Genomic DNA, 25215 nt, shown 5'->3' with positions numbered 1-25215 from the left:
TTGTTTTGTGGGGGCCCAAACAAACCAAGCACTTCAGCCACAAAAGTGCCACTTCTTGTCGCTAAAGTGCTTGGTTTGTTAAACTGTACATGTCCTTTTTAATATCCAACATAAGGGTGGCTGGGAGGGCCCAAGGACAGTTCCATCTTTCAAAACATTTCTTTTCTGCAACTGCTTTGCTATGAACTGCCATGTGCTTGTGCTGTTGCTCTGTCGCTTCTTATCCAGCCAGCTCGCTGCAGTCTTTGGCTAAAAGTGGATGAAAACAGTATTGTGAACTGTAAGGTGGTCAAAATTGACTGGAAATGCCCGGAAATTAGTGTTATTGAGGTAGTAATAATAATATAGGAACAAAATTATATTTTAACATTTTTTTTAAAAAAAAAAATACAGATCCAAAACCAAAACACGTGAGGGCAGTTTTGCCAAAACCAAAACACGAACTTAATACAGATCCAAAATCAAAACCAAAACATGGGGGTCAGTGAGCATCTCTAATTTTAATATCCCTTAGATAAACATTATGATCCTGGTGAAGATTTGATTGCGATTACATCACAAATTGCAGACACAGATTGCGTTCACTAAAAAGGCAGCAACTGCTGGCATATGCAAAGCTGCAAGATAAATCTAATAGCATATGTACTGATGTGCACAGCAATGGAGGGGAGAGCAGGGCAGTCTAGCATGGCCTCTCCCACCACCCCTGCCTACCTAAATATTATCAAATGTTTCCCCTACATATCACCCATCACATGTCAACACTTTGTAATTTAATACTTACTGGCAATTCCACTAGAAATATTCATTTGACTACAATTATAGTGCTCCTAAACCCCAAAATGAACTGTAATTGGTACAATATTAGCAACCAATCCTTTTACTTAACCAAGATATAAATTTTTAACAAAACTCATTACTACCTGACAAAACATTATTCCAGACATTCAGTTCATAATATACTGTATGTCACGTGATAGCAGCTATTACCAGAGCTGAATACCCATATTCATTAAAAACATACTTGCCAACTCTCCCGGGATGTCCGGGAGACTCCCGCATTTTGCGAGAGTCTCCCGGACTCCCGGGCGAGTGTGGCAATCTCCCGAATTCTGCCCACTTCACTAGGAAGTGCCCCACTTCCTAGTGAAGTGGGGAGAATTAGATCCCAAATGCCGCGATTCCCGATGAATCGCGGCATTTGGCCCCGAAATTCCGAAATGACGCGATTTTGGCCGCCCCGCCCCCTCACGCCCACCTCCACTGGCTGGCTCCCGGAAGGGAGCTGAAGAAAGTAGGTAAGTATAATTAAAAATAGCAATTGTTATCTTACATTTAGACAAAAATTCTGATTGATCAAGGGAGGTAAACAGCAATTTTGTGCATACAATCAGCAGAATCACTCTGCGCATGCCGAGAACCGGACCATACGCCACAGAACGCAGCCACATTCAATTCATCTTTGAGTGCAAAGGACACTTACTACAGTCTATTTTTTCAGGGAGGGAACAGGGGGGGAAAGGGACGTTTGCCCATAGTCAATGTACAGTAAGGAGGTGCCAAGCTCGAGCGCACACAGCAGTGTCCCATTCAAGCTCTGGGTTCCTCTCAGGTTACTTGTTTTTCAGCCGCATCTCTTACTCCAGCTACATGTCTAATCTAAGTGCTGCTTACTATTGATGACGGCTGTGTATGTATGCTATCACTTGTGTGATAGCAACTGTAAAAATGTATTTTATGTACAGTAGACATTCATAAAATACATGTAAATGTATTTCATGGAAAAAAATAAAATAAAAAACCCCACTTTTTTTCTTTTTCAATGTTTTATCATTAATGCCTATATTATTAACAGGTGACATTAGTTGAATATTTTTTTTTCTGTGCGTTCTTTTGTGATTTTATCTTCCGCATATGTATTGGATGTATCCTGCAGTGTCTTGTTTAGTAGAGCAGAGCAGACCTACTCTGTATATATCACCATCATCATCATCATCATCATCAGTTATTTATATAGCGCCAACATATTCCGTAGCGCTTTACAATTGGGGACAAACGTAATAAACTAATAAACAAACTGGGTAAAACAGACAAAGAGGTGAGAAGGCCCTGCTCGCAAGCTTACAATCTATGGGACAATGGGAGATTGACACATGAGGTTAAGTATACATTTTGCATCTTGGCCCAGCCAGACTGCAAAGGTAGGGTGACTCATAAGCTAAATGATCCTGTCACACAATAATGTTGGTCCGGGGGTAGTTGTCTTGTGTGAAATTGTGTAACAGGCTAAAGGTAGTGAGGTTAAGATGGTGGTTGAGGAATATTATACGCTTGTCTGAATAGGTAGGTTTTCAGAGAACGCTTGAAAGTTTGTAGAACAGAGGAGAGTCTTATTGTGCGAGGGAGAAAGTTCCATAGAGTGGGTGCAGCCCGAAAAAAGTCCTGTAACCGGGAATGGGAGGATGTAATGAGGGTGGATGAGAGACGCAGATCTTTTGCAGAACGGAGTTGCCGAGTTGGGAGATATTTTGAGACAAGAGAGGAGATGTATGTTGGTGCAGCCTTGTTGATGGCCTTGTAGGTTAGTAAAAGTATTTTATATTGGATTCGGTAGAAGACAGGCAGCCAGTGTAGAGACATACAGAGTGATTCAACAGAGGAATAGCTATTTGCAAGAAAAATCAGTCTTGCCGAAGCATGCAAAATAGATTTTAGGGGTTTGAGTCTGTTTTTGGGAAGACCAGTAAGGAGGGAATTGCAATAGTCAATGCGGGAGATGATTAGTGCATGAATTAAGGTTTTAGCAGTGTCTTGTGTGAGATATGTGCGGATTCTGGAAATGTTCTTTAGATGTATGTAACATGATTTAGATATAGAGTCAATGTGGGGAACAAAGGATAGGCGTGAATCAAGGATTACACCTAGGCAGCGAGCTTGTGGGGTGGGATTTATGGTCATGTTATCAACAGAGATAGAAATGTCAGGTATGCTCTTGTTGGCGGGTGGGAATATTATTAACTCTGTTTTAGAAAGATTAAGTTTGAGTTGACGAGAGGACATCCAAGATGAAATGGCAGAAAGACAGTCAGTTACACGGGACAACACAGATGTCGAGATATCAGGAGAGGATAGATAGATTTGGGTATCATCCGCATAGAGATGATACTGAAAGCCAAAGGAACTTATTAGATTTCCAAGAGAAGCGGTATAGATAGAGAACAGCAGAGGACCTAGCACCGAGCCTTGTGGTACTCCAACTGATAGGGGAAGCGGAGCAGATGTGGCTCCAGAGAAATTAACAGTGAAAGAGCGATTAGAGAGGTAAGATGAGAACCAGGATAGAACTGTGTCTTGAAGACCTAGGGATTGCAGCGTTTGTATGAGAAGAGAGTGGTCAACTGTGTCAAATGCAGCCGAGAGATCAAGGAGAATTAGGAGAGAGTAATGGCGTTCAGTCTTAGCAGTGATCAGATCATTAACAACCTTGGTCAGCGCAGTCTCTGTGGAGTGTTGAGAACGAAAGCCTGACTGAAGAGGATCCAACAGGTTGTTTGCGGAAAGAAAGCGTGTGAGGCGAGTGTAGGCAAGTCTCTCTAGAAGCTTGGAGGGGCAAGGGAGCTGAGAGATGGGACGGTAATTTGAGAGAGAGTTTGGGTCGGAGTTTTGTTTTTTTAGAATAGGAGTAATCACTGCATGCTTGTATAGTGATGGAAAGATGCCAGTAGAGAGTGAGAGATTACAGATTTGAGTTAGAGGTGAAATGAGCACAGAAGACAGGGATCTACCAATTTGCGAGGGAATAGGATCAAGAGGACAGGAGGTAGAGTAGGAAGATAAGAAGAGCGTAGAAATTTCCTCTTCATTTGTGGGGTCAAATGAAGAGAGGGTGTCAGAGGGTAGTGGGAAGGAAATGAGCTGATGGCTTGTTGAGGAAGAGGATACCATTTCTAGTCTGATCTTATCAATCTTGTCCTTGAAGTAGGTAGCAAGATCCTGAGCACTGATAGTAGATGGAGGGTTCGGGGTGGGAGGATTGAGAAGATGATTAAATGTATTGAAAAGGCGTTTGGGGTTAGAAGCCTGAGCATAGATAAGAGATTGAAAGTATGTTTGTTTTGCAGTGTCCAGAGCATTTCGATAGGAGTGGTAGACAGAAGTATATGTGAAGAAGTCATTAGAGCTTCGAGATTTATGCCAGTGACGTTCTGCTTTACGGGACAGTTTTTGAAGATTTCGTGTTGCTTTGGTGTGCCACGGTTGACATCGAAGTCGACGTGTAGTATGAAGTGTCGCTGGAGCCACTTGATCAAGGGCCGTTGCTAAGGTTAGGTGAAAATGAGGTACTGCCATCTCAGGGGATGAGAATGTAGAGATAGGGGAGAGAAGGTGTTGGAGAGAGGTGGAAAACTGTTGAAGATTAATAGAATTAAGATTTCTACGAGTATGAGGAGGCTTGGTTGAGTTAGACAGTAGAAAGGTTAGAGCAGTGGGGGTGAGAGTGTAGCTGATAAGGTGATGATCCGAGAGGGGGAAGGGTGTATTAATAAAGTTAGAAACTGAGCATAGTCTAGAGAAAACAAGATCAAGGCAGTGGCCATCCTTATGAGTAGATGATTCAATCCACTGGGAGAGGTCAAGTGAGGATGTTAGAGAGAGTAGTTTGGAAGCAGCTTTGGAAGGTGGGTTATCAATGGGGATGTTGAAGTCACCCATGATGATGGTGGGGATGTCTGAAGATAAGAAGTGAGGGAGCCATGCAGAGAAATCCTCAATAAATTGTTGGTGTGCTCCAGGGGGACGATAGATCACCGCAACACGTAGGGAGAATGGATTAAAAATGCGAATAGCATGTACTTCAAAAGATGTGAACGTGAGTGATGGGACATTTGGTAGAACTGTGTATGTGCACTGTGGGGAGAGAAGTAGTCCAACCCCACCTCCTTGTCTGCCTTCAGGTCTGGAGGTGTGGGTGAGATGGAGGCCACCATGTGAAAGTGCTGCAGGTGAGGCAGTGTCTGATTGCATGAGCCATGTTTCTGTTATTGCCAGAAGGTTGAGGTTTTTTGAGAGGAAGAGATCATGAACGGAGGTAAGTTTGTTACAAACAGATCGTGCATTCCAAAGGGCACATTTAAAGGACTTGGGAAGAGAGGGTAGACAGGTGATGTGTTTGAGGTTTGCTATAGAACGGTAGTGTTCTGATGTATGTGTGTGTGAGGAGTGTGGGGGACCTGGATTAGGTGATATATCACCAGCTAATAGAAGCAGAGTGAGCGAAAGATAGGCAAGGGGATTGTAAGATGTGTGGCCTTTTATTTTCTGGCGACAGGTGGAGGCTGTACTTGTTAGAGATAATAAATAGGACAACAGTTCATGGGTGTTAAATAGAGGTGAGTGGAGTAATGCAGGTGCAATATGAACAAATTTGTGTGTTGGTGGAGGGGTGAAAGATGACACAGTCCTAAAGATCACATGTATCTTCACAACCGCTCCCTGTTGAATTTGGGGCTACATATATCTGATTTATGTGCGTTTTAAAACAAACGCACATTGCACTCAGTATGTGTGCGTTAGTGAATCAGGCCCTAAGACTTTAATCGTATTTCATGGTTACATTTAATCTGACTATTTAGGGCCAATGCAATTAAAAGCTATGTGTCTCAAAGTGCCTGGAATGGCCACGAAAGCACTACGTGGCTAAGCAACTTTGCATATTTTTCTTCGCACCCTGTAGATGAGCTCAGTAAAATCTGCGATATTACTCGGAAATGTGCGCATCAAAACATTGTGGTGATGTCTGGGGGCACATCGCCTTGAATTAAATCGCCCCTTTTAAATAATAACATTTTTTCTCTCCTTTTTACATTTATTTAGAACCATCAGTCTACAGAACTTTTAACAATTAATAGTTTAAACAATGCATATTATACGGAATATGTCTCATTAGCCAGAGGAACAAGAATGGATTTATTTATTTCTCCTACTAGTCTTTAATCCAGAATTTCAAAATGGTCAACAACCACCATCTTTCAGACATGGTGTGACCATGGACTACCAATTTTAGACCTTTGCTTATTTAGACCTCTTCACTATGAACATCTTCAAACTAATATCCCCAATATACTAATAACGAAATACCCATACCCATCTTTGCATATTTCTAAGTACAAAGCTAATTCGTAAAAGCCTTAAATACACTGAATTCCCCAGATAAACAATATATGCTTGATGATGTGTTATGACATCAAAACATTAACACCCGTTGAACCTCTCTAATATATGCACACACCAGGCGGAAAATTAACATGGATACTACCACTATGGCAAAACAGAAACCATTTTCCCGCACCCACATTTAACATTTTACAAACCGACAAATGAAATGAAAATGAACAAACACTTTGTGTTTAGGTTATATAGATAGATGACCTTTAAACTTTTACATACAGCTTGTCTCACTCTTAAGGTTCAACTTCTTAGTCATCCAGCTCTAAACACTTGACACAGAATCTTTCCATTGTTTGTAGCACTGCTCCAAAATCCAAAAATTTTGGGATGCCATATATATCTACATTGCCTCCACACTTAAAATACCATTTACTTTGCCAGCAGACTGGGCATTCAAACTGACTGACTGTAAGTAGCAACTTCTACTCAAGCAATGTTTCACTAGACACACCTTTACTGGGAATGATAACTAACAAGTTATTGTACCTGTTCAACATGGCCTGGACAAAAACAAATAGCAATAAAGAGAATCTGACAAGCAAAATTTAAAACCTTTGTCACGAACACGCTCCCAGCTTCCGTGACTTTGGTTGTTTACTAAATGAGGTTACACACGATTTCAGCCCGCAGTCTCTTTAAACCTATCACACAGGTTATAGACCTACTGAATCGCCCTCACACAGCGCTCTCACACCCCCAAACATTTCAGATTTGCCACCACCTATTGAATACGGGCAATAAGACCCCAATATACTGTTCCACACTGGCACATAAGGCTTCTGGCTACCCACAGCTTAGCAGGGCCCACCCCAGCAATTAAAAGGGTTAACTCTTCACACCTCCAGACTGTTACACAAATGTAAATACAAGCACACACTAGGCTTGTTAGTGAAATGTATTAACAAATCACACACCGGCATTCAAAGGGTGAACTTGGTCGAGCTATATTCTTCTTAACATGCTAATGGATTCGTTAGAGTATCAAGGACGCCACTTATTAAATTATAGATTTAATATACAAAGGTACAGGGCATACATACAGATATATATATATATATATATATATATATATATATATATATATATATATATATAATATATATACACAAAGGTAAGAATAGTGGAGCCAAATAGAGCAGTGTTAGCTGGTTTAAAACACCCAGACAGTCAATAAGTACTGTAGTATAACAGAAATGCAGACTTCAATATATGTCTAGCTGGTAAGATCAATATCGTCCAGTTTCCAATAGATTCCAACCATGTACCGAAACCGAGACAGAGAAAAGCAAGAGAAAGAATGTCAAAGGCACCCGTGAAATATAATAAAAAGTAATAGGTGGCAGCGTACCAAACAGGTATAAATGAACAGCTTATCTGTATCTGGAATGCCTGAACATGGCCTCCAAACAGCCTAGTAGGTCAGGAACAGATGTATAGATAGCTTGCGTGGATATAACTGGATCACCGGTCACAGCACAGTCACAGCTCACAAACTCCACTCAGCCAATGTATTATAAGAGGAAAGAGCCATATAGTGTAGTATTTATATACAAATAATTTATTCAGCATATAAAAAATGCACACTCACAATGTATATAAAGTTTAAAAGCTTATCTGTAATCATGGGATAAAGGGAATACTGCTTAACAGTGTAGATCTCTGGATATTTCATGAGGTAAACACCAATGGGCTCCACACAGAAGTTCTCAAAGGGATCACTCTCAAAGATCAGGAAGACAGTATAGCCTCAAATGTTCCAGGAGTGGGTGGTAGTGAACAGCCTCAACGCGTTTTGTTCAGTTTGAACTTCATCAGGAGGGATTAGGTGATATTAAAAACTCTGCCCCTTTATATAGGGATGTGTAATGCCATTTTGCGCTAAAATCGCGGGCAAATGATGTCACTGCGCATGTGCACAGCGCCGCCGGCCGCCATTTTTTCCTCTTTGTTTGTTTTTGTCAGTGATGGGAGAGGGCAAATACTTGTAATCATAATAGATAGCGACGGCCATCTTTAAAAAGGGCAAACAGTATTTCAAAGCAGAGTCCTTCTGACATGTAGCCCAAGGTGTGTGGAAAAAGTTAAGGGCTAGAAATGTATTATGCCCAATGAGGAAATAGTATAAAGGTCAGCATTAGGATAAGTAATAACAGATGTGTCCCAACCTAATAATATGTAAGCATACCACATGGGATAAATAATATAACATAAATAGAACCACAAAATATTGCAAGTAAAATCAGAGGTCTAACAAATATGAGCTATACATAAGGAAGTAAAACACTATACACAAGGTAATTATAGCTAAGAGATCTTCACAAATAAATATATATATATATATATATATATATATATATATATATAGATAAAAAATACAAACTGGACGTATAAGAATAATAAAAAGTATGTAAAATATAATAGAATAAAAGAGCATATAAGTATATAGGGCTAAGACCACTAAATGACATCAGAACACCAATTAAGATACACATAAAACTAAAATAACAGTATAGAGGGTTCATTAAAAAGGGACAACAACAACGAGTACACTCATAAATAAATAATGTATAAATTGTAGAATGAAATAAAGTATGGGACCTGGGGGTTTAAAGGAAGGGTGCAATCTCATAACCTTCGTTTAGCCCAAAGGGACTCAGTGTGTTGAGTTGGAAAATCCAAAACATTTCTCTTTGGGATAATTTACCTTGGATGTCCCCCCCTCTAGGTCCTAATTGGACGTGTTCAATAGCTTTAAAAGAAATACAACGTGGATCTGAGTTGTGTTTGTTAAGGAAGTGTCTAGATACTGAGTGACTTTCAATTCTGTTTTTTATATTCCGTATGTGTTCTTGTATTCTTAGTTTGAGTGGACGTTTAGTTTTACCTACATATTTCAGTCCACACGTGCATTCCAATAGGTAGATAACGGAAGTTGTGAGACAGTTTGTGAAATGTTTGATGTTAAATTTAGTACTGTTGTCATAATTATAGAAAATCTTACAATCTTTATGTGCAAACTGGCAGACATTATGTCACGGTCGTCTGAATTTCTTGATCCGATTCGGGACCCTTGGGACTAGCTGGAGCAGGAGTGAAACAGAACTTAGCAGCCTTGATGATCTTCTTGCTCATGTTCTTGCTGATTGTAGAATATAGCAGGGGAATGAGCAGTCTGGAAATGTAGACAGGAACAGTGCACTAGTAATGCAGACAGGAACACTGCACTTGTAATGCAGTCAGGAACACTGCACTTAGGAGTGCAGACAGGATTACTGCACTTGTAATGCAGTCAGGAACACTGCACTTGTAATGCAGTCAGGAACACTGCACTTAGGAATGCAGACAGGAAAACTGGAGCCAAGAACTATCCTCTGGAGAGAAGTGTGTTGTTCTGGCAATGAACAGATCACAGCAGCAGGTTTAAATAGGGTGTCCCAAACAACTATTGGCTGAACAGTTCATGTGAACACAGCTGCAGAATCTGGTTGGTCTGGAATGATCACCTGACTGCATCCAAGATGGCCGCGCCCATGCAGCAGAACAAACAGTATGTGTTTGTTTACAAACGGAGGTGTGGAGGATGGGAATGCTGCAGACGACCAGAAGGGACCCAGGTAGCCGTGATATGACAGCGGCGGATGAGGTAAGTGCGGCCAAGATCCCGATTTGTGACACATTACAATGATTACATTTGTTAAACCCACTTGGGGCGGGAAGAGTCGTTCTAATGGTTTCTTTATTATCTTTTAACATGCTAGGAGCTAGAATATCCTTAAGGCTTCTATTTTTCCTAAAGATGATTTCAGGTCTTTCAGGTAGAATATCCCTCAATACCGGGTTCATTCTAAGCATACCCCAATGTTTTGTAATAGATGTTTTAATTCTTTGTTCTCCACAATTATAATTAGTAATGAAAGGGATTTTGTCAGTCTTATCAGGCTTAGTCTTATATTGTAGTAGGCTATCTCTTTCTATCTGTTGAATTTTAACGCTAGCGTCATTGATTAATGAATCAGGATAGCCCCGGTTTTTAAATCTTTCAGCATAGATGGATAATTGTTCTTGACATTGGAGTTCGTTACTGCAGTTTCTTTTTATCCTGTAAAATTGCGAGTAAGGAATGTTGTTTTTCCATTTTTTAACGTGGCCGCTTTTATAGTGAAGGTAACTATTGGTATCGACAGTTTTAATATAATTCTCTGTTTCTACTTTAGTGTCTACACCTGATAATACTAGATCCAGGAATTCGATAGTCTTATTATGATAGTTCGCAGTGAATTTAAGATTATACTCATTTAAGCAAATGTCTGATAGGAAGTTTTGAATAGATGTCTCATCACCTTCCCATACTATTAGGATATCATCGATATATCTTTGTATACCCTGATATGTTTGGAAAAGGGATTTGGATTTAAAACAAATTCTGTCTCCCAACATCCCATAACTAGATTAGCAAAACTCGGCGCAAAAATTGTGCCCATCGCAGTCCCGCAGGTTTGTAGGTAGTATGTGTTCAGAAATTTGAAGTAATTATGTGTTAGAGTAAACAGAATTAGGTAGCAGATGAAATTATTATGTTCTAGAGTGAGAGTCGGGTCTAAATCAAGAAATTCTTTACATATATATATATATATATATATATATATATATATAGATAGATATATAGATATAGATATACATATATATAAAATTAATAAACATTTGACATAACATTCACAAGCACAACAGTTTAAAATAAAAGGGGTTGCAATCAGAGTATAACTTACATGAGTTGTATAATCTGTGCCATGGGAAGTTGGCTTGGACGATGGAGAGCTTATCAATGTGGATTGATTTTCCCAAAAGACTGACAATTTGTTGTAACTGGTCTCAAAAGACACCTTTACACCTTTCCCCACCTCCCGGGGGGTTGTGGTCTGTGACATTTTTTCCAATCACCATTTGCACGTTGCCTGATTTACTACCCAATACTACTATGTGCCTTAAATTTTCCGTGGAGAGTCACACAGACCCAAGCCTAGGTACATTGTGTCCGTTTGAGCTTATACTCATTTCCTCGACTTCTCTGTGTGGCAGAATTCAGAATTTGACATATGAGCTGCCCATCATCATGCTATTGAGGAATATGTGGTTGGTCAATAATTTTATTGATTTTAAGTGGCATATTTTAAAACTGAATTATTCTTGTCTATATAAAATATAGCCAAGTCAGCACATGGTCTCTTTGAGCCAGACACTATGCTGAGCAGTTCCTAAAAGTCTATGAAGGTGTCAATACTCCATCCCAGGCCAGGATATATCTCGCCACAGGGGCCTTTGAAGCTGCTACAGGTAAACACTGCTATCTTCTAACACTGGGATGTGCAGAGCCACTGAATACACACACAACAGACTCTCTGGCTTCACATTTCACACTTTAGTAACTCAACTTATCAATGCATATACCATACAAGTTAACCCGTGCATGATACTCATGCATTCTAGTCAAATCAAGCTACTTAAGGTGTTAAAAAGGTTCTGGTCATGCATTTGGGCCATAGCCCAGGCCTCCTCAGGGGAAGGGCATTACTTCCCGACGCAAGCGCCCTTTTTTAACGTGGTTTTGTCCACATGTCACCACCTCATCATTTTTCTCCATCACCTCATCCTTCATATTTATCGCCATATCTATCCAGATGTCTATCAAGACACAGGGATCTCTCTCAGCGGTCCTGAGTATCACACTCCTCTCGCTCTGTCACCCCCGGCAACCACCAACCACTCCCCACTGTCACCCCCGGCAACCACCAACCACTCCCAACTGTCACTTCTCCTTCAAGAAATATATATATATATATTTTAAATCTTCATAAACACTTTTAACAATTAACAAATTAAATTAACAAATTAAAAACATCATAGTATACCAAATTTCAGCCCTTTCTGAGTTTTTTTCCCCACACACACTAATAATTTAGTAGGTCAGTGTATAACTCCGCCCAGCAGGTGGCGCTGCAGCAAATTTCAGCCCTTTCTGAGTTTTTTTTCCCACACACACTAAGAATTTAGTAGGTCAGTGTATAACTTCGCCCAGCAGGTGGCGCTGCAGCTTGTTTGTTTTTTTTCACACACAGACACACGCCACTAGGCTTTTATATAGTAGATCATTTGATATACCATATTTACACTGCAGTTATGATTAGAGATGCTCAGGCTAGGTTCCCCGAGAACCGAACACACCCGAACTTAGCAGATCCGAATACTGAGCCGAGCCAGCTAATTGTCATTGCTGAAATAGAAATAATAGGGCTGGCAGGCTTGGTCTTCTAAATCTGCAGTCACACTGTACTGTGTTTATATAGGTAAAACACAAAGAGGAGAGCTTCCTTGCTAATTGTCATTGCTGAAATAGAAATAATAGGGCTGGCAGTGTCGGGCATTCTTAATCTGCAATCACATTGTACTGTGTTATACAGGTCAAACACAAAGAGGAGAGCTCCGTTGCTCCATTGCTAACTGTCATTGCTGAAATAGAAATAATAGGGCTGGCAGGCTTGGTATTCTAAATCTGCAGTCACATTGTATTGTGTTATATAGGTAACCCACAAAGAGGAGAGCTCCATTGCTAAATGTCATTGCTAAAATACAAATAATAGGGCTGGCAGTGTCGGGCATTCTTAATCTGCAGTCACATTGTACTGTGTTATCAAAATGGATTCACAGCAGTACACAAAAGACCAGGAGCACCAAGCAGCTGCTGGCACCAGTCATGATGATAGTAATCCCTCTACATCATCTGCTATAGCCTATGGTAAAGTGCATAGTGTTTTTAAGTAAGGGAAACAAAAATGTAAAAAACACCTTTTACCTTGGTCAAGAAAAAAAGGCCTAAAGTGGTGTCTAAATACTTTTATTATTTTATTATTCCTAATACCTCATGTTTTCATTTTGCTAGATACACACAGATATGCAGTGTAAAGGATAAGCGCTGACAATTGTCTTTTTGTTTGGGAAACAAAAATGGAAAAAACACCTTTTACCTTGGTCAATAAAAAAAACACCTGTAATCCAAGTTATCTGCAGAATAAAAAAAAATTGCCAACATGTCATTCTACACACACAGTGGCAAGGAAAGAATGAGGCCTTCGCCTTTCTCTATGAGTGCTAGTTCTGCAACTGTCACTGAGGCATCTTCTTGTAAGGTCAGTCATGACCAAGCAAGACTTTGTTATTCGGACTCCAAAAGTGATGTCCAAATACTTTTACGTATAAAAGCCGAGCTGGAAGAAAACAGTAAGGCATGATGGGAAAATGTATGTTCATATTCAAAAATGACACAAATCCCTGAGGAGAGTCTATCCACGAGTGCTATGTGTAATCCTGACCAGTCTGATAGTGTACCCATAAAGAAGGCCCCTTTCAGCATTTCTGCAGGTGTTTGCATGAACGGCCCAAGTGTAGGCGGTGATACACAAATTGAGAATGCCACTTTGGAATTGCCACAAGATAATGGGGATATTTGTGTAGCTGACGACGGCGCTAATGAGGATGTTGATGAGGATGATGCTGTTTGTGTACGTCCTGCCCCAGTGGAAGCAGTTCTTGCACGTGATAAGAAGAAGACCATTGTCATGCCTGGGCATAAGACGAAAAAATCCACCTCTTATGTGTGGAATTATTTTTACCCAAATCCTGACAACAGTTGTCTAGACATTTGTAACATTTGTAAAGCCACAGTCAAAAGAGGTAGGGACCTTAACCATTTAGGAACCTCATCCATGTTATGCCATTTGAAGCGAGTTCATGGCAAGCTGTTGAGAAAATTGGAAACCTATGCTAAAAAAATAACAACAAGCAGTCCATCATCAGCTAGGACCCTTCTCTCAGCTAGCTTCCAACACCTGCAATCTACACCCACAACACTTTCCTCATCAATATCCTCAGTAGCGATCGGAGTTAGTCCTGCATCCAAATTACTAAGGCTAGATAACTCCTTCACTATCCTGCGTCCAATATCCACTATTAAAGAAGCTGGTTTTAGACAATTACTTGAGGTTTTGTGTCCCTGTTACCAAATTCCATTACAACTACATTTTGCTAGAAAAGCTATTCCTCACCTTTACCACAAGGTTCATAAAAATGTAATTATTGGGCTACAAAATGCCATTCTACCCACTGTACACTTAACCACAGATATGTGGACAAGCGGAACTGGGCAAACTAAAGATTATATGACTGTGACAGGCCACTGGGTTGGTGATTCGCCTTCACCAGCAGGAACAGCATGTACACAAGTTCGTCACATTTTTCAGAGGCAGCCTACTCTGTGTATCACCGGCTTCACTAAGAGGCATACAGCTGACAATCTGTTACAAAAACTAAGGGATGTCATTGCAACATGGCTTATCCCGCTTGGACTTTCCTTAGGATACGTAATTTCTGATAACGCCACCAATATTGTGAGAATATTACAACTGGGTGAATTCCATCACATTCCCTGTTTTGCTCACACAATAAACTTGGTGGCGCAGCGCTTTAAAAAAAATGACAGGGACATGCAGGAGATGCTGTCTGTGGCCCGTAAAATATCTGAACATTTCCGGCATTTGGCAACAGCGTGTTGGAGATTGCAACAGCTACGAGAGCAATTTAATTTGCCCTGTCACCTACTGAAGCAAGAGGTGGTGACAATGTGGAATTCCACCCTGTATATGCTTCTGCGGATGGAGGAACAGCAAAATGCCATCCACGCTTACTCCACAAGCAATGACAAAATCTCTGAAAGTAGGCCCTAAGTAGTGGCAACTTGTCTTGTCAGTATAACATAGTATCACAGACTTGCTTATCCTCCAACATGACTCAATTTACTTAGCACAAAGTGTTTATCTCCCAATCTTCCTGCTCCCAATCTTCCTGTTTATTTTCCACTATCATGATGTCAGCTAAATACATTTATAAGGGTTGTTGTCTGCTTTATTTTCAGTTTACAATAACCGGGATTGAATTAATTAACTTAAATTAATCTCCAGTTACATCAATTAATTCAACTCAACTGGTGGCAATTTAAAAAAAAAAGTGGTAAAAGTAGAAGTACAACATTATAATGTGAAACACAGTCAGGTTGACAAGTATGCAGGAGGAATATAATACATTTTTTGTGACAGCAGCAATCTGAGTAAGAAAATGATGCAGCATGAAATGCGTGAAGGCTAGCTGAAGTTGTGTGAAAATAAGCAAAAGGTATTTTTATGCCAATATATTTTTATTTGGGACAAGAGGGATTGCATTTTGTGTAAAAGAACAAACCCACAAAACAGGTACTGCTGTTAGAATGTGTTTCGAAAATGCATGATAAAGATGGAAGGGGGTCCTGTTTGTCATGTAGTGGAGAACCTGTTGACAGCCCTCCCAATAAATCAAATAAACAGCTCCAAAGCACACAATAGGTGCTGTATACAGTGAATATTCACTTCTAAGTGCAATGAATGCAAATGTGAAGAAATATTATCTTCCTCTAAGTGCCAGGTTATGTGTCCAGTTGGGGGAACAATTTAGCTCCTGGCATTTTTTCCAGCCATCCACTGTATGGAGGACAGGAGAGTATATTGTAGCCAATGACAGGGCAGCATATTCTGGTAGAAAGTACTGCTTTACTTAATATATAATGGCCAAAAAAAAGGGTATGATCATGTCTTTGCAAATCTATTGTAAATTATCAACTAATATATTAATTAATTATCAGGATTTATTTATTTTTTAAGACATCACTATTCTACTAGTTATATTTTGATAACATTTAGACAACACTAAAGTGATGTATTGTACAGTACGTAACTGGAGAACCAGATGAAAGGGGTTAAGGAATTCTGCTATATACTTTATATGCAAAATTTTCTATTTAGTAAACCTGTTCAATACACACAGCAGCCATTTTTTTTCATATACTAGTGCACAGATGAAATGGTGACCCACTAAATGAAATAAATCAATAACTCTCTAATGCCTAATTTGGCAATAATATACTAAGTTTAATAAACAGTACTGAGGAGTCTGAAACTCTACCTTTGGACACATGAAGTTTATCATCTCTGGTGCTCCGATGTCTGTACTGTGATAACTCAGAATGTGAAGACACCAACCAGTCAGAGCTTAAGGAATCTGCTGTCTCATTACCTAGACCACAAAAATAAGACAAAATATGAGATAATTCAGAGCCAAGCATACAAATGTGAATCCCTACTTGCCTTTGCATTATTAAGAAGAGACATAAATACTTCTTGATATCCATCTCACTGAAGACTAGTAAAATGGTTTCAGATAATATTAGCGTGTGTCAGATGTTATAATACAGAGCCCTATGTCAGGAAACATATGCAGCCGGGTGGCTGTCTAATGTAAAGCTACTTCTATGTAATGAGGCATGACTTCCGAGCAACAGATTTTTAGCAAAGAGCCTCAGTGTGGTTAAATTGCTTTTAATTCAATTAACCCTTATGGAATACAGAAAGCGCTAGTGGTGGAACTCTTTCAGCACATCCAAATTTTGATTTGACTAATTTTTATGTCATGCATATTAGGCTATCTTACTATAGACTGAGATTTTGATGGCAGGACTGGGTTTGTGTCTAACTTAGGTCGAGTTAATAACTACTAAATACCAGACACCTATACCATCATTTTACTTGTTAATATAGATCACTGTTAAATTTATTGAAAGCTTTTTTAATAATACTTTTATTTTGTTAATTATACTCCTGTGTACATCAAGAAATAGTATATAAAAAAAATTACCACATCACATTTACCTATAAGGGGGTTACATACATTTTTAAGAAAAAACAAGAAGTTTAATTGTTCTTGACATATTTATTGCGAAATACAAAGAAGTGTAGATGATATCACTGTGTTTTGTCTTAATTAGATAATAAAATAACAATAAAATTAAACAATAATAGAAACAAAACCATAATTATTGAAAAAAATCATTAATATCTTGTTTTTTTGTCTTCAAACTTCATTTTGTCGCTTTTCGCTTATAAGTTTTTTCTGTGTCATCTCTGTGTATCATCCAGTAGTAGTCAGCCATCATGCTGACGTCCCAACGACCCTGGTATCATCTTTCTACATCTTTAACGTCTTGGTGGAACCGTTCACCCTGTTCTTCACTGTAGTCTTCCAGATTATTCGGGAAATGCTCAATAAACTCCTCACCACCAACTCTACTGCCCCTTATATCTCTAACCTTCTCTCCATTCACATTCCAGCCCGTTCCCTGCGCTCGGCCAACGACCGCCGCCTCTCCTCCACTCTTATCACCTCTTCCCACTGCAGAATCCAAGACTTTTCCCGTGCAGCCCCCCTTCTCTGGAACGACCTCCCTCGTTCCATCCGTCTCTCTCCTACTCTGTGCTCCTTCAAACGTGCACTCAAAACTCACCGCTTCCTCAAAGCCTACCAACCATCTACTTAACCCCCATCTCCTCCCTTTAGCTCGTCCTCCCTTCTCTCCTCTTGCCTCAACTGGCTCCTCTTGTGCCTGGTCTGTTTACCCTCCCTTAGGATGTAAGCTCGTATGAGCAGGGCCCCCTCCCCTCCTGTCTCTATACCTGTTCTTCCGCTCCGTCTTTACTGCATATGACTGGCCGTAGTTTCTGAAGTATTGGTACTTTTCGTTCATTGTTCTGTATGGTTTCACCCTGTATAGTCTACTGTTAGTACTGTGTGCGGCGCTGCGGACACCTTGTGGCGCCTAACAAATAAACTATAATAATAATAATAAAAATAATAATTAATAATAATAATAATATGGGAATTAAAAAAATATACCTTTAAACTCATATTGTAACCAAGGTTTCTGTAACTATTAAGCATTTCCCCTGACAATTTCTAGTTTGGATCCTTGACATTGCCTAAAAATTTTGAAATCACTTGTTGGAACGAAGTCCACACCGAAAGTTCACAATATTCATTACATGCCCGAAATGTTCATCTTTTATTAACTTTCTAATGTCAGGGCCTGTAAAATGGCTTCCTTCAGTTTAGCATCGGATATGTTCGAGAATTTGGTGCCAAGATATTAGAAAGTTTCTTCATCTTTAGGCAGTGCTTTTACAAATTGTTTCATCAGTCCTAATTTTATATGTAGAGGTGGAAGTATCTACTAAACTGGATTTGATGACATTATTTTTTCCAAATTCTAAACTTTTTCAAGCTGGCCAATTGTTTTTTTGCCAATGTAAATTTTTAGCTCTGCTATCCCATTCACAGAGAAAATATCGGAATTTGCTGTAACCTTGTTACTGGCCAAGTACCATGCATAAAATTTTAAGATCTCCACATATTAACCAGTTGTGTCTTGCATATCCAATCAGTTCCAAAACAGTTTTAAAATTTTCTTATGTTTCTTTAAGATAGACTGAATGTGCTAAAAGTATTGACGCGTATGTGTTGGCATTGTGCAATAAAACAGCTTTTAAACTTCTTTTTGAAGAATCTATGAATGTATATTGTAACAAAGGGAGGCATTTATCTGACAAGATGCAAAGAAAACATACAAGCAGAGTAAGACATTGGTGCAGTTATGCACTTGGATTCAGGTTAAACCAAGTAAAGTTATGTGTAGTTTAAAGTTGGTTAACTTACATGATTTGAAAGCTGCTTCCTCTCAGCAAACAGACAGGGTGTGTCTGTTAGTTCAAACAGAGCCAGTGATGGGCGTTTTCTCTTAAAGAGAAGGTGGGTGTATCACCTGTCCATCAAGCTAAGGCTGGGGGAGGAGTATCATGTATAAAAGCTTGTTTGGGTCATTTGTTCACTGAGACCAACGCTGGGGAAGCTGGCTGGTCTTGAGAGAGAGCTGGTCTATGTATAGCTAGCGTTTAGGGCCTCCATAATTGCTGCGAAAATATACGGTGTCAAAACATTTACTATCCTGACAATAAAGCTACATAAAAAGGAAGAAGTTGTTCACGTGTGCTTCAGCAGTAGTAGGCTCTTGCCACAATATGTACTGTGTGTGTAGTGTGTACTGTGTGTGTATGTGGTGGTAGGCAGAGGTTAAAATGAGCCAGCACAGGGCAAAACTGTGTTGCATCTGTTGTATTTGGTTCCACCTTCTCCAGCTCACCTTGTAGTTGTAGTTGTTGTGTGTGTGTGCAATGCTCCTTTAGACAGTATGGGGTTTAAGCCCTTTGTAAATTTCAGCTCCAGGCCCATGTGGACTTTAATCTGGCACTGGGCGGGGGGAAGTTTTATGAAGAGAACTGAATTGCAACGTTCTATACTATCGACTGAATTCATTTAAGACAATGTTTTATAATAAATGTAGGCAGAATACATTTATTATTTTAAAGAATATGAAAAAAATGACATTCATAAATACACGTTTTGCAGAAAACCCTGATGTGATATGCAAAATCAGGAGTCATTTTAGTGTTCAGAAGCCAAAAATGTATAAATATCACATAAATTCATTAAAAAAGCTTTTTCATCGCAGACCTGTGTTATTACAATATAACACCACAGGTAATAGTTGGTCAGCAGGAGAACCTCAGACTGGGCAAGCTTAGAAATATACAAAAACAGACAATGAGGGGCATCTTTATATCTTTCTCTCCTCCATTCTTGACAGGCAAACATACATGATTGATGTAAATACACAGAGATCATTGTTTTTTTCTATTTTACTGAATGAATGCAGCAAAATTGTTGGAATGAATTATTACTATTACATTCATGTTGCTTTAGTAATATTTATCATCATCCATCTCTTCTCCTTCCACCTGCCAAGAACCGAACAGATAAGAAATAGCTATACCTATGCCCATGTGCACATTCCCCAGTATGGGCAACATATTAGATAGCTCTCTATATACCACAACTTACAGTCTGGAATATCCAGGCTCATAGCCTTCTCTTGAATAAAAATAGATAATGATCCTGGTTTTGAAAACTTCCTTTGGATTTTTTCCATCTTCTTTTCCTGATATCTGTAGGAAACATAACACAATATACAATATACAATGACATCTGTTCAGCTTAAACTGTGGACATAGGAAAACAGTGGTGGAACAAGGTAATTTGGTACCCAAGTTGATAAACCTGTCCAGGGCCGCCGAGAGGGGGGGGGAGCGGGTACTAATTACCCGGGCCCGGCATGTCAGGGGGCCCGGCCCGGGCCCTTGCGCTGCTGATTTTTTTTAATTTTTTAATTTTTTTTTTCAAAACGTTTTTTTTTCCTTTCCTTTTTTTTTTTTTTTTTGGCGGGGGGGGGGGGGGGGGTGGAGGGGGGCTCGGTCGTTGGTGGGGGGAGCAGGCTAGTTTAAAAAAAAAAAAAAAACATACTCACCTGATCGCGGAGCCGGCATCCCTCCTCTCTGCTGCTCTGTGCTCTATTCAGACTGTCTGAATGCTGGGTGTGATGTCATCATGTCATGCCCAGCATTCAGTCAGTCTGGAGCAATGGAGCACAGAGCAGCAGAGAAGACCAAGAGAGGAGAAAAGGTAAGTGAAGGGAGGAAAACGAGGGGGGCACAGAGGGGTTAAAAAACGGGGGGGGGGGGGGGGCAGCATGACAGAGGGGTTAAAAAATGAGGGGGAGCACAAAGGGGTTAAAAAACGGGGGGGCAGCATGACAGAGGGGTTAAAAAATGAGGGGGCACAAAGGGGTTAAAAAACGGGGGGGCAGCATGACAGAGGGGTTAAAAAATAAGGGGGGGCACAGAGGGGTTAAAAAACGGGGAAGCAGCATGTCAGAGGAGTTAAAAACGGGGAAGCAGCATGTCAGAGGGGTTAAAAAATTAGGGGGAGCACAGAGGGGTTAAAAAACGGGGAAGCAGCATGTCAAAGGGGTTAAAAACGGGGAAGCAGCATGTCAGAGGGGTTAAAAAATGAGGGGGAGCACAGAGGGGTTAAAAAATGGGAAAGCAGCATGTCAGAGGGGTTAAAAAATGAGTGGGGGCACAGAGGGGTTAAAAAATGGGAAAGCAGCATGTCAGAGGGGTTAAAAATTGAGGGGGGAGCACAGAGGGGTTAAAAAACGGGAAAGCAGCATGTCAGAGGGGTTAAAAAATGAGAGGGGCACAGATGGGTTAAAAAATGGGAAAGCAGCATGTCAGAGGGGTTAAAAATTGAGGGGGGAGCACAGAGGGGTTAAAAAATGGGAAAGCAGCATGACAGAGGGGGTGAAAAAATGAGAGGGGCACAGATGGGTTAAAAAACGGGGCAGTATGGCACAGTGGGGTTAATAAACAGGGGTCAGCATGGCACAGTGGGGTTAAAAAATGGTGGGCAGCATGACACAGTGGGGTTACAAAGGGGGGGGGAGGCATGGCACAGTGGGATTGAAAAAGGGGGGGAGCAGCATAGTATAGTCTGATGAAGGGGAGCCAGATGAAGGGGGCAAAAACAGCATGGAGGGCACAGTGTGATCATAAGGCATGGCGATGATGAAGGGGCACATTATTGTAATATTGGAGCTGGAGGAAGGCCTAATTATTAATCGTGGGTGCTATTGATTTAACGCTGGGGCTGGCTGTAATTTTCTAAATGTAGCCATTTTTTTTTCAAAATAGGTCCTTCAACATTTCTGGATCCGGACAAGCCACAACTAAAGAAAGCAGCAGCCACAGGTGGAGAAAGTGAGAAGAACAGGTAGGAGAGAGCAGCACAGTGTGTGAAATGTTGTGATTCTAGTAGGGACAATACCAATTTTTGGTGAATGTTGTGTCCAATGTAAGGTGTAGGCCAAGACTGAACTGTTTGTGTACACACTGCATTGTTTGTATACTACCCTGTGGTGGTAGATGTCCTGAAAGTCAGGAGTGCTTAAACATATGTGACGCTCCGGCGAATTGAGAGCCTAGTGGTTTTTATGTTAGCCACGCCCCAATGGCACGTTTGCCACGCGCCCCAAATGCATGACCGCACCTCCCAAAATTTTTGCACTGCCGTTTGGCTAGCCACGCCCCTGAATATATGACCATATACCTAACTTTTTTTGCGCCGCCGTAAGGCGGCGCAAAAAAATTTTGGGGCTTACTTCACTATGAGGGGGGCCCCATGAATTTGTTGTACCCGGGCCCTGAATTCTTCTTGGCAGCCCTGAACCTGTCACATTTGGCCCAGGCCCATGCATGCTGTATTTTGCCTCTGTGCACAGTCAAACATCAATTAATACAATTTTCTCTAAATATTGTTGTTACACATTGTCTTCCCCTCTCATCTCTAGTAACGGTCTTGGGTTGCATGGTACCCTGTGCTAACAGAAATTAATCTCTTACCAATATAACAGACTATGGCAAACAGAAAATGCACCACTACCTGCAAAACAATATGATATCAGACACTGTGCAGTAACAGTATCAAATTCTGTGAGAGACAGGAAAGGACATTATAGTGAGATAAAATGGATGCATTTATCTATTCAGCATTAAAAGGAAAACAATTGTTCGAAAAAAAGAAAAATGTAAACATATGTGGTTATATTTTTCTGTCATGCTCTCATGTCTTGCAGTGCATCTATAGCCAGCCCGACTTATGTTAGTATACAATATTGCAGTAAAGAAGGGCACATGATACAATGAGAGATAACACTAATACTAATATATATTGCATACCAGTAGAGGGGGCACATACAGGACAAAACCCCTGTACAGCACTGCAGTGGACAAGATACATTATTAAATGACACTTCGGAGGAAGATCTGCAGTCTAACACGCAGCAAAGTGATCAACTTATATGGCACTACAGCAAAACAAATGCCATTACAGAGTTGTTTATTCATGACTTATGATCTATCACTAAGGACAAGAACATTATTTTCAAGCTGTCGCTTGTAAGCTGCTGACAGAAGTCAAATACAGTACATTGAGCAGGGTGGCCTGGGCTCATGGTATAGGTGGGGTTTTCTCACATAAAGCTGGTAGATGCTCATGGCAAATCATGCCACCTAGTCACAGGAGCCCGCCACAAAAACGTATTAGATTATATGTTCCCTCTCTGCCATTTCATTGTCAGCTGTCAATGCTACTACCAATACATGTAACATTGCTATTGGAGGTCACCATTTCCTTTGCTGCTTTGTTGTGATTCAAGTAGCGGTAAAGGTGAAGCTGAGGTAATGGTAACCTCTGAGGTAATGGAATTGTCATTACCTGGGGAAGATGGGCAGAGAACAGCAACATCACACAGAAACAAAATCAGAGATGAGCAGATATGCTGGAACTGACCACAGCCTGTTGTATTTAATAGGGCCCAGTGTCCACAAAACCCATTGTAAAATTATATACTGCCATCAAACTCAAATGCATCCCAACAAACCAAAGTTTCCAGTATACCCATTAATAACATCAAGGATTCCACAGACAAAGGTTACCTGCTAATTCTCCATGATCTAAAGGCAAAGACTTTATTGAGTCACCTGTTTCCTGTGCTGCCTAACTAACCAATATTGAGTAGGGTCCCACCTATCTCTCTCCACTTCAGCAAACAAGGCCATTTAACTAGCTTTTACAATAAGACACAGTAATACAATGATGCCCTGTCACTGCCATACAATAACAAATCCTTCTGTCTTTAAAGAAAAAAACCTGACTGACTCATACATTCCCTTAAAGCAAGACTTTGTATTTATGTCAGACCACCAATAATAGGGACTACCATTACAGTCACACCTCGATAAATTTTCAAATATCCCTTACTAATAGTAGCATTAGAAACCAAGAGTGACAGAATGCAGGAGATAACATGCAATCTAACATGTATTAAGGAATACTGGTAAATACATTGCTTTACACAGCCCTTTGAGGTACAGGGATCACTATTGCATGCAAGGCAAGTGTTTATGCTTGTCCTTTGTCCTAGCCCTGTAATCCAAAACCGGAAGGTTTGGAATGCAGTTGTCACTCACCGGAGTGTGAGTGCCTCCACTCTGGTACGTGGTTCTCCATCTTTCCCGCTCACACCTGTGTGGAACCGCGGCCGTCCGCCATCCTGTCGCACTGGGCATGCGCAGGTCCCTTTAACAACTACACCTGACCACTAATGTGATTGATGGATCAATCACCCCTCCCTACTTAAGGCACCTGCAGCCTTAGGTAGTGGCCTGATCTTGAAGTCTCACTCCCAGTGAACTTCTATAGGTGTGTGCAGTTTCCAAACTGCTTCCAGCTCTACTCCTGTGTGCAGTTTCCAAACTGCTTCCAGCTCTACTCCTGTGTGCAGTTTCCAAGCTGCTTCCAGCTCTACTCCTGTGTGCAGTTTCCAAGCTGCTTCCAGCTCTACTCCTGTGTGCAGTTTCCAAACTGCTTCCAGCTCTACTCGTGTGTACAGTTTCCAAACTGCTTCCAGCTCTACTCGTGCTTCAGCTTCCACGCTGCTCCCTGCTCAACTCAGCGGCGTTTCCCATACCGCTACAACGCTTCACTTCTCAGCTGATTCCGGGTCTACACAACTGGGTATGCTCTACTAACTATTGACTATTGCCTATTGCTCGCATACCAGTTGTATCCATTGTTGTTTGCTGCACAGGGTACAAGTACTCATATAGACTGTGTTCTGCATTGCTTCCTTTAGGACAAGCTTTCACTCAAGCTACGATATCTCCTCACGCTACTACTTATTGTGCATATCTGCTGTGACCAGCTTCTCCTCACTGCAAGGCATCTACTCCATACAGACTATTCATTGTGCCTTCCATCTCTGCCTCACAAGACATTGCTCTACTCACGCTGTTTCCATACAGCCACAGTTTGCCTTTCAACTTCACTCTCCTGCACCTGGACAAGTCCTCATTCCTTCTCACAGCAGTGGTACAACTTGCTGCACGCAGACCACTGACTTCCCTGCTACCTACCCGCACCTGGACAAGTCCTCCTATCACAGCGGTGGTACAACTTGCTATACGCAGACCACTGACTCTCCTATTACCTACCTACACCTGGACCAGACTCCTCACCATAGCGGTGGTACAACTTGCTGAACGCAGACCACCGACTACCCTGCTACCT

The 25215-nt window shown here is 40.7% G+C and overlaps 1 protein-coding gene across 1 annotated transcript in view; it reads right to left on the bottom strand.

The window, feature by feature from the left end:
• AKNAD1 (AKNA domain containing 1) overlaps nt 1–25215 on the bottom strand; it is a 106108-nt gene that overhangs the window by 39508 nt on the left and 41385 nt on the right. Inside the window, exons 12-13 of the mRNA XM_075184173.1 lie at nt 20092–20195; nt 16270–16380 (exon numbers count right to left, since the gene is read on the bottom strand). Coding sequence (XP_075040274.1) covers nt 16270–16380; nt 20092–20195 — 215 coding nt within the window. The remainder of the gene's footprint in view (nt 1–16269; nt 16381–20091; nt 20196–25215) is intronic.

Source organism: Mixophyes fleayi, chromosome 8 (genome assembly GCF_038048845.1).
Source record: "Mixophyes fleayi isolate aMixFle1 chromosome 8, aMixFle1.hap1, whole genome shotgun sequence".
NCBI classification, from domain to species: Eukaryota; Metazoa; Chordata; class Amphibia; order Anura; family Limnodynastidae; genus Mixophyes; species Mixophyes fleayi.
The sequence above is the reverse complement of the archived record's forward strand: the minus strand, read 5'-3'. Positions and strand labels throughout refer to the sequence as shown.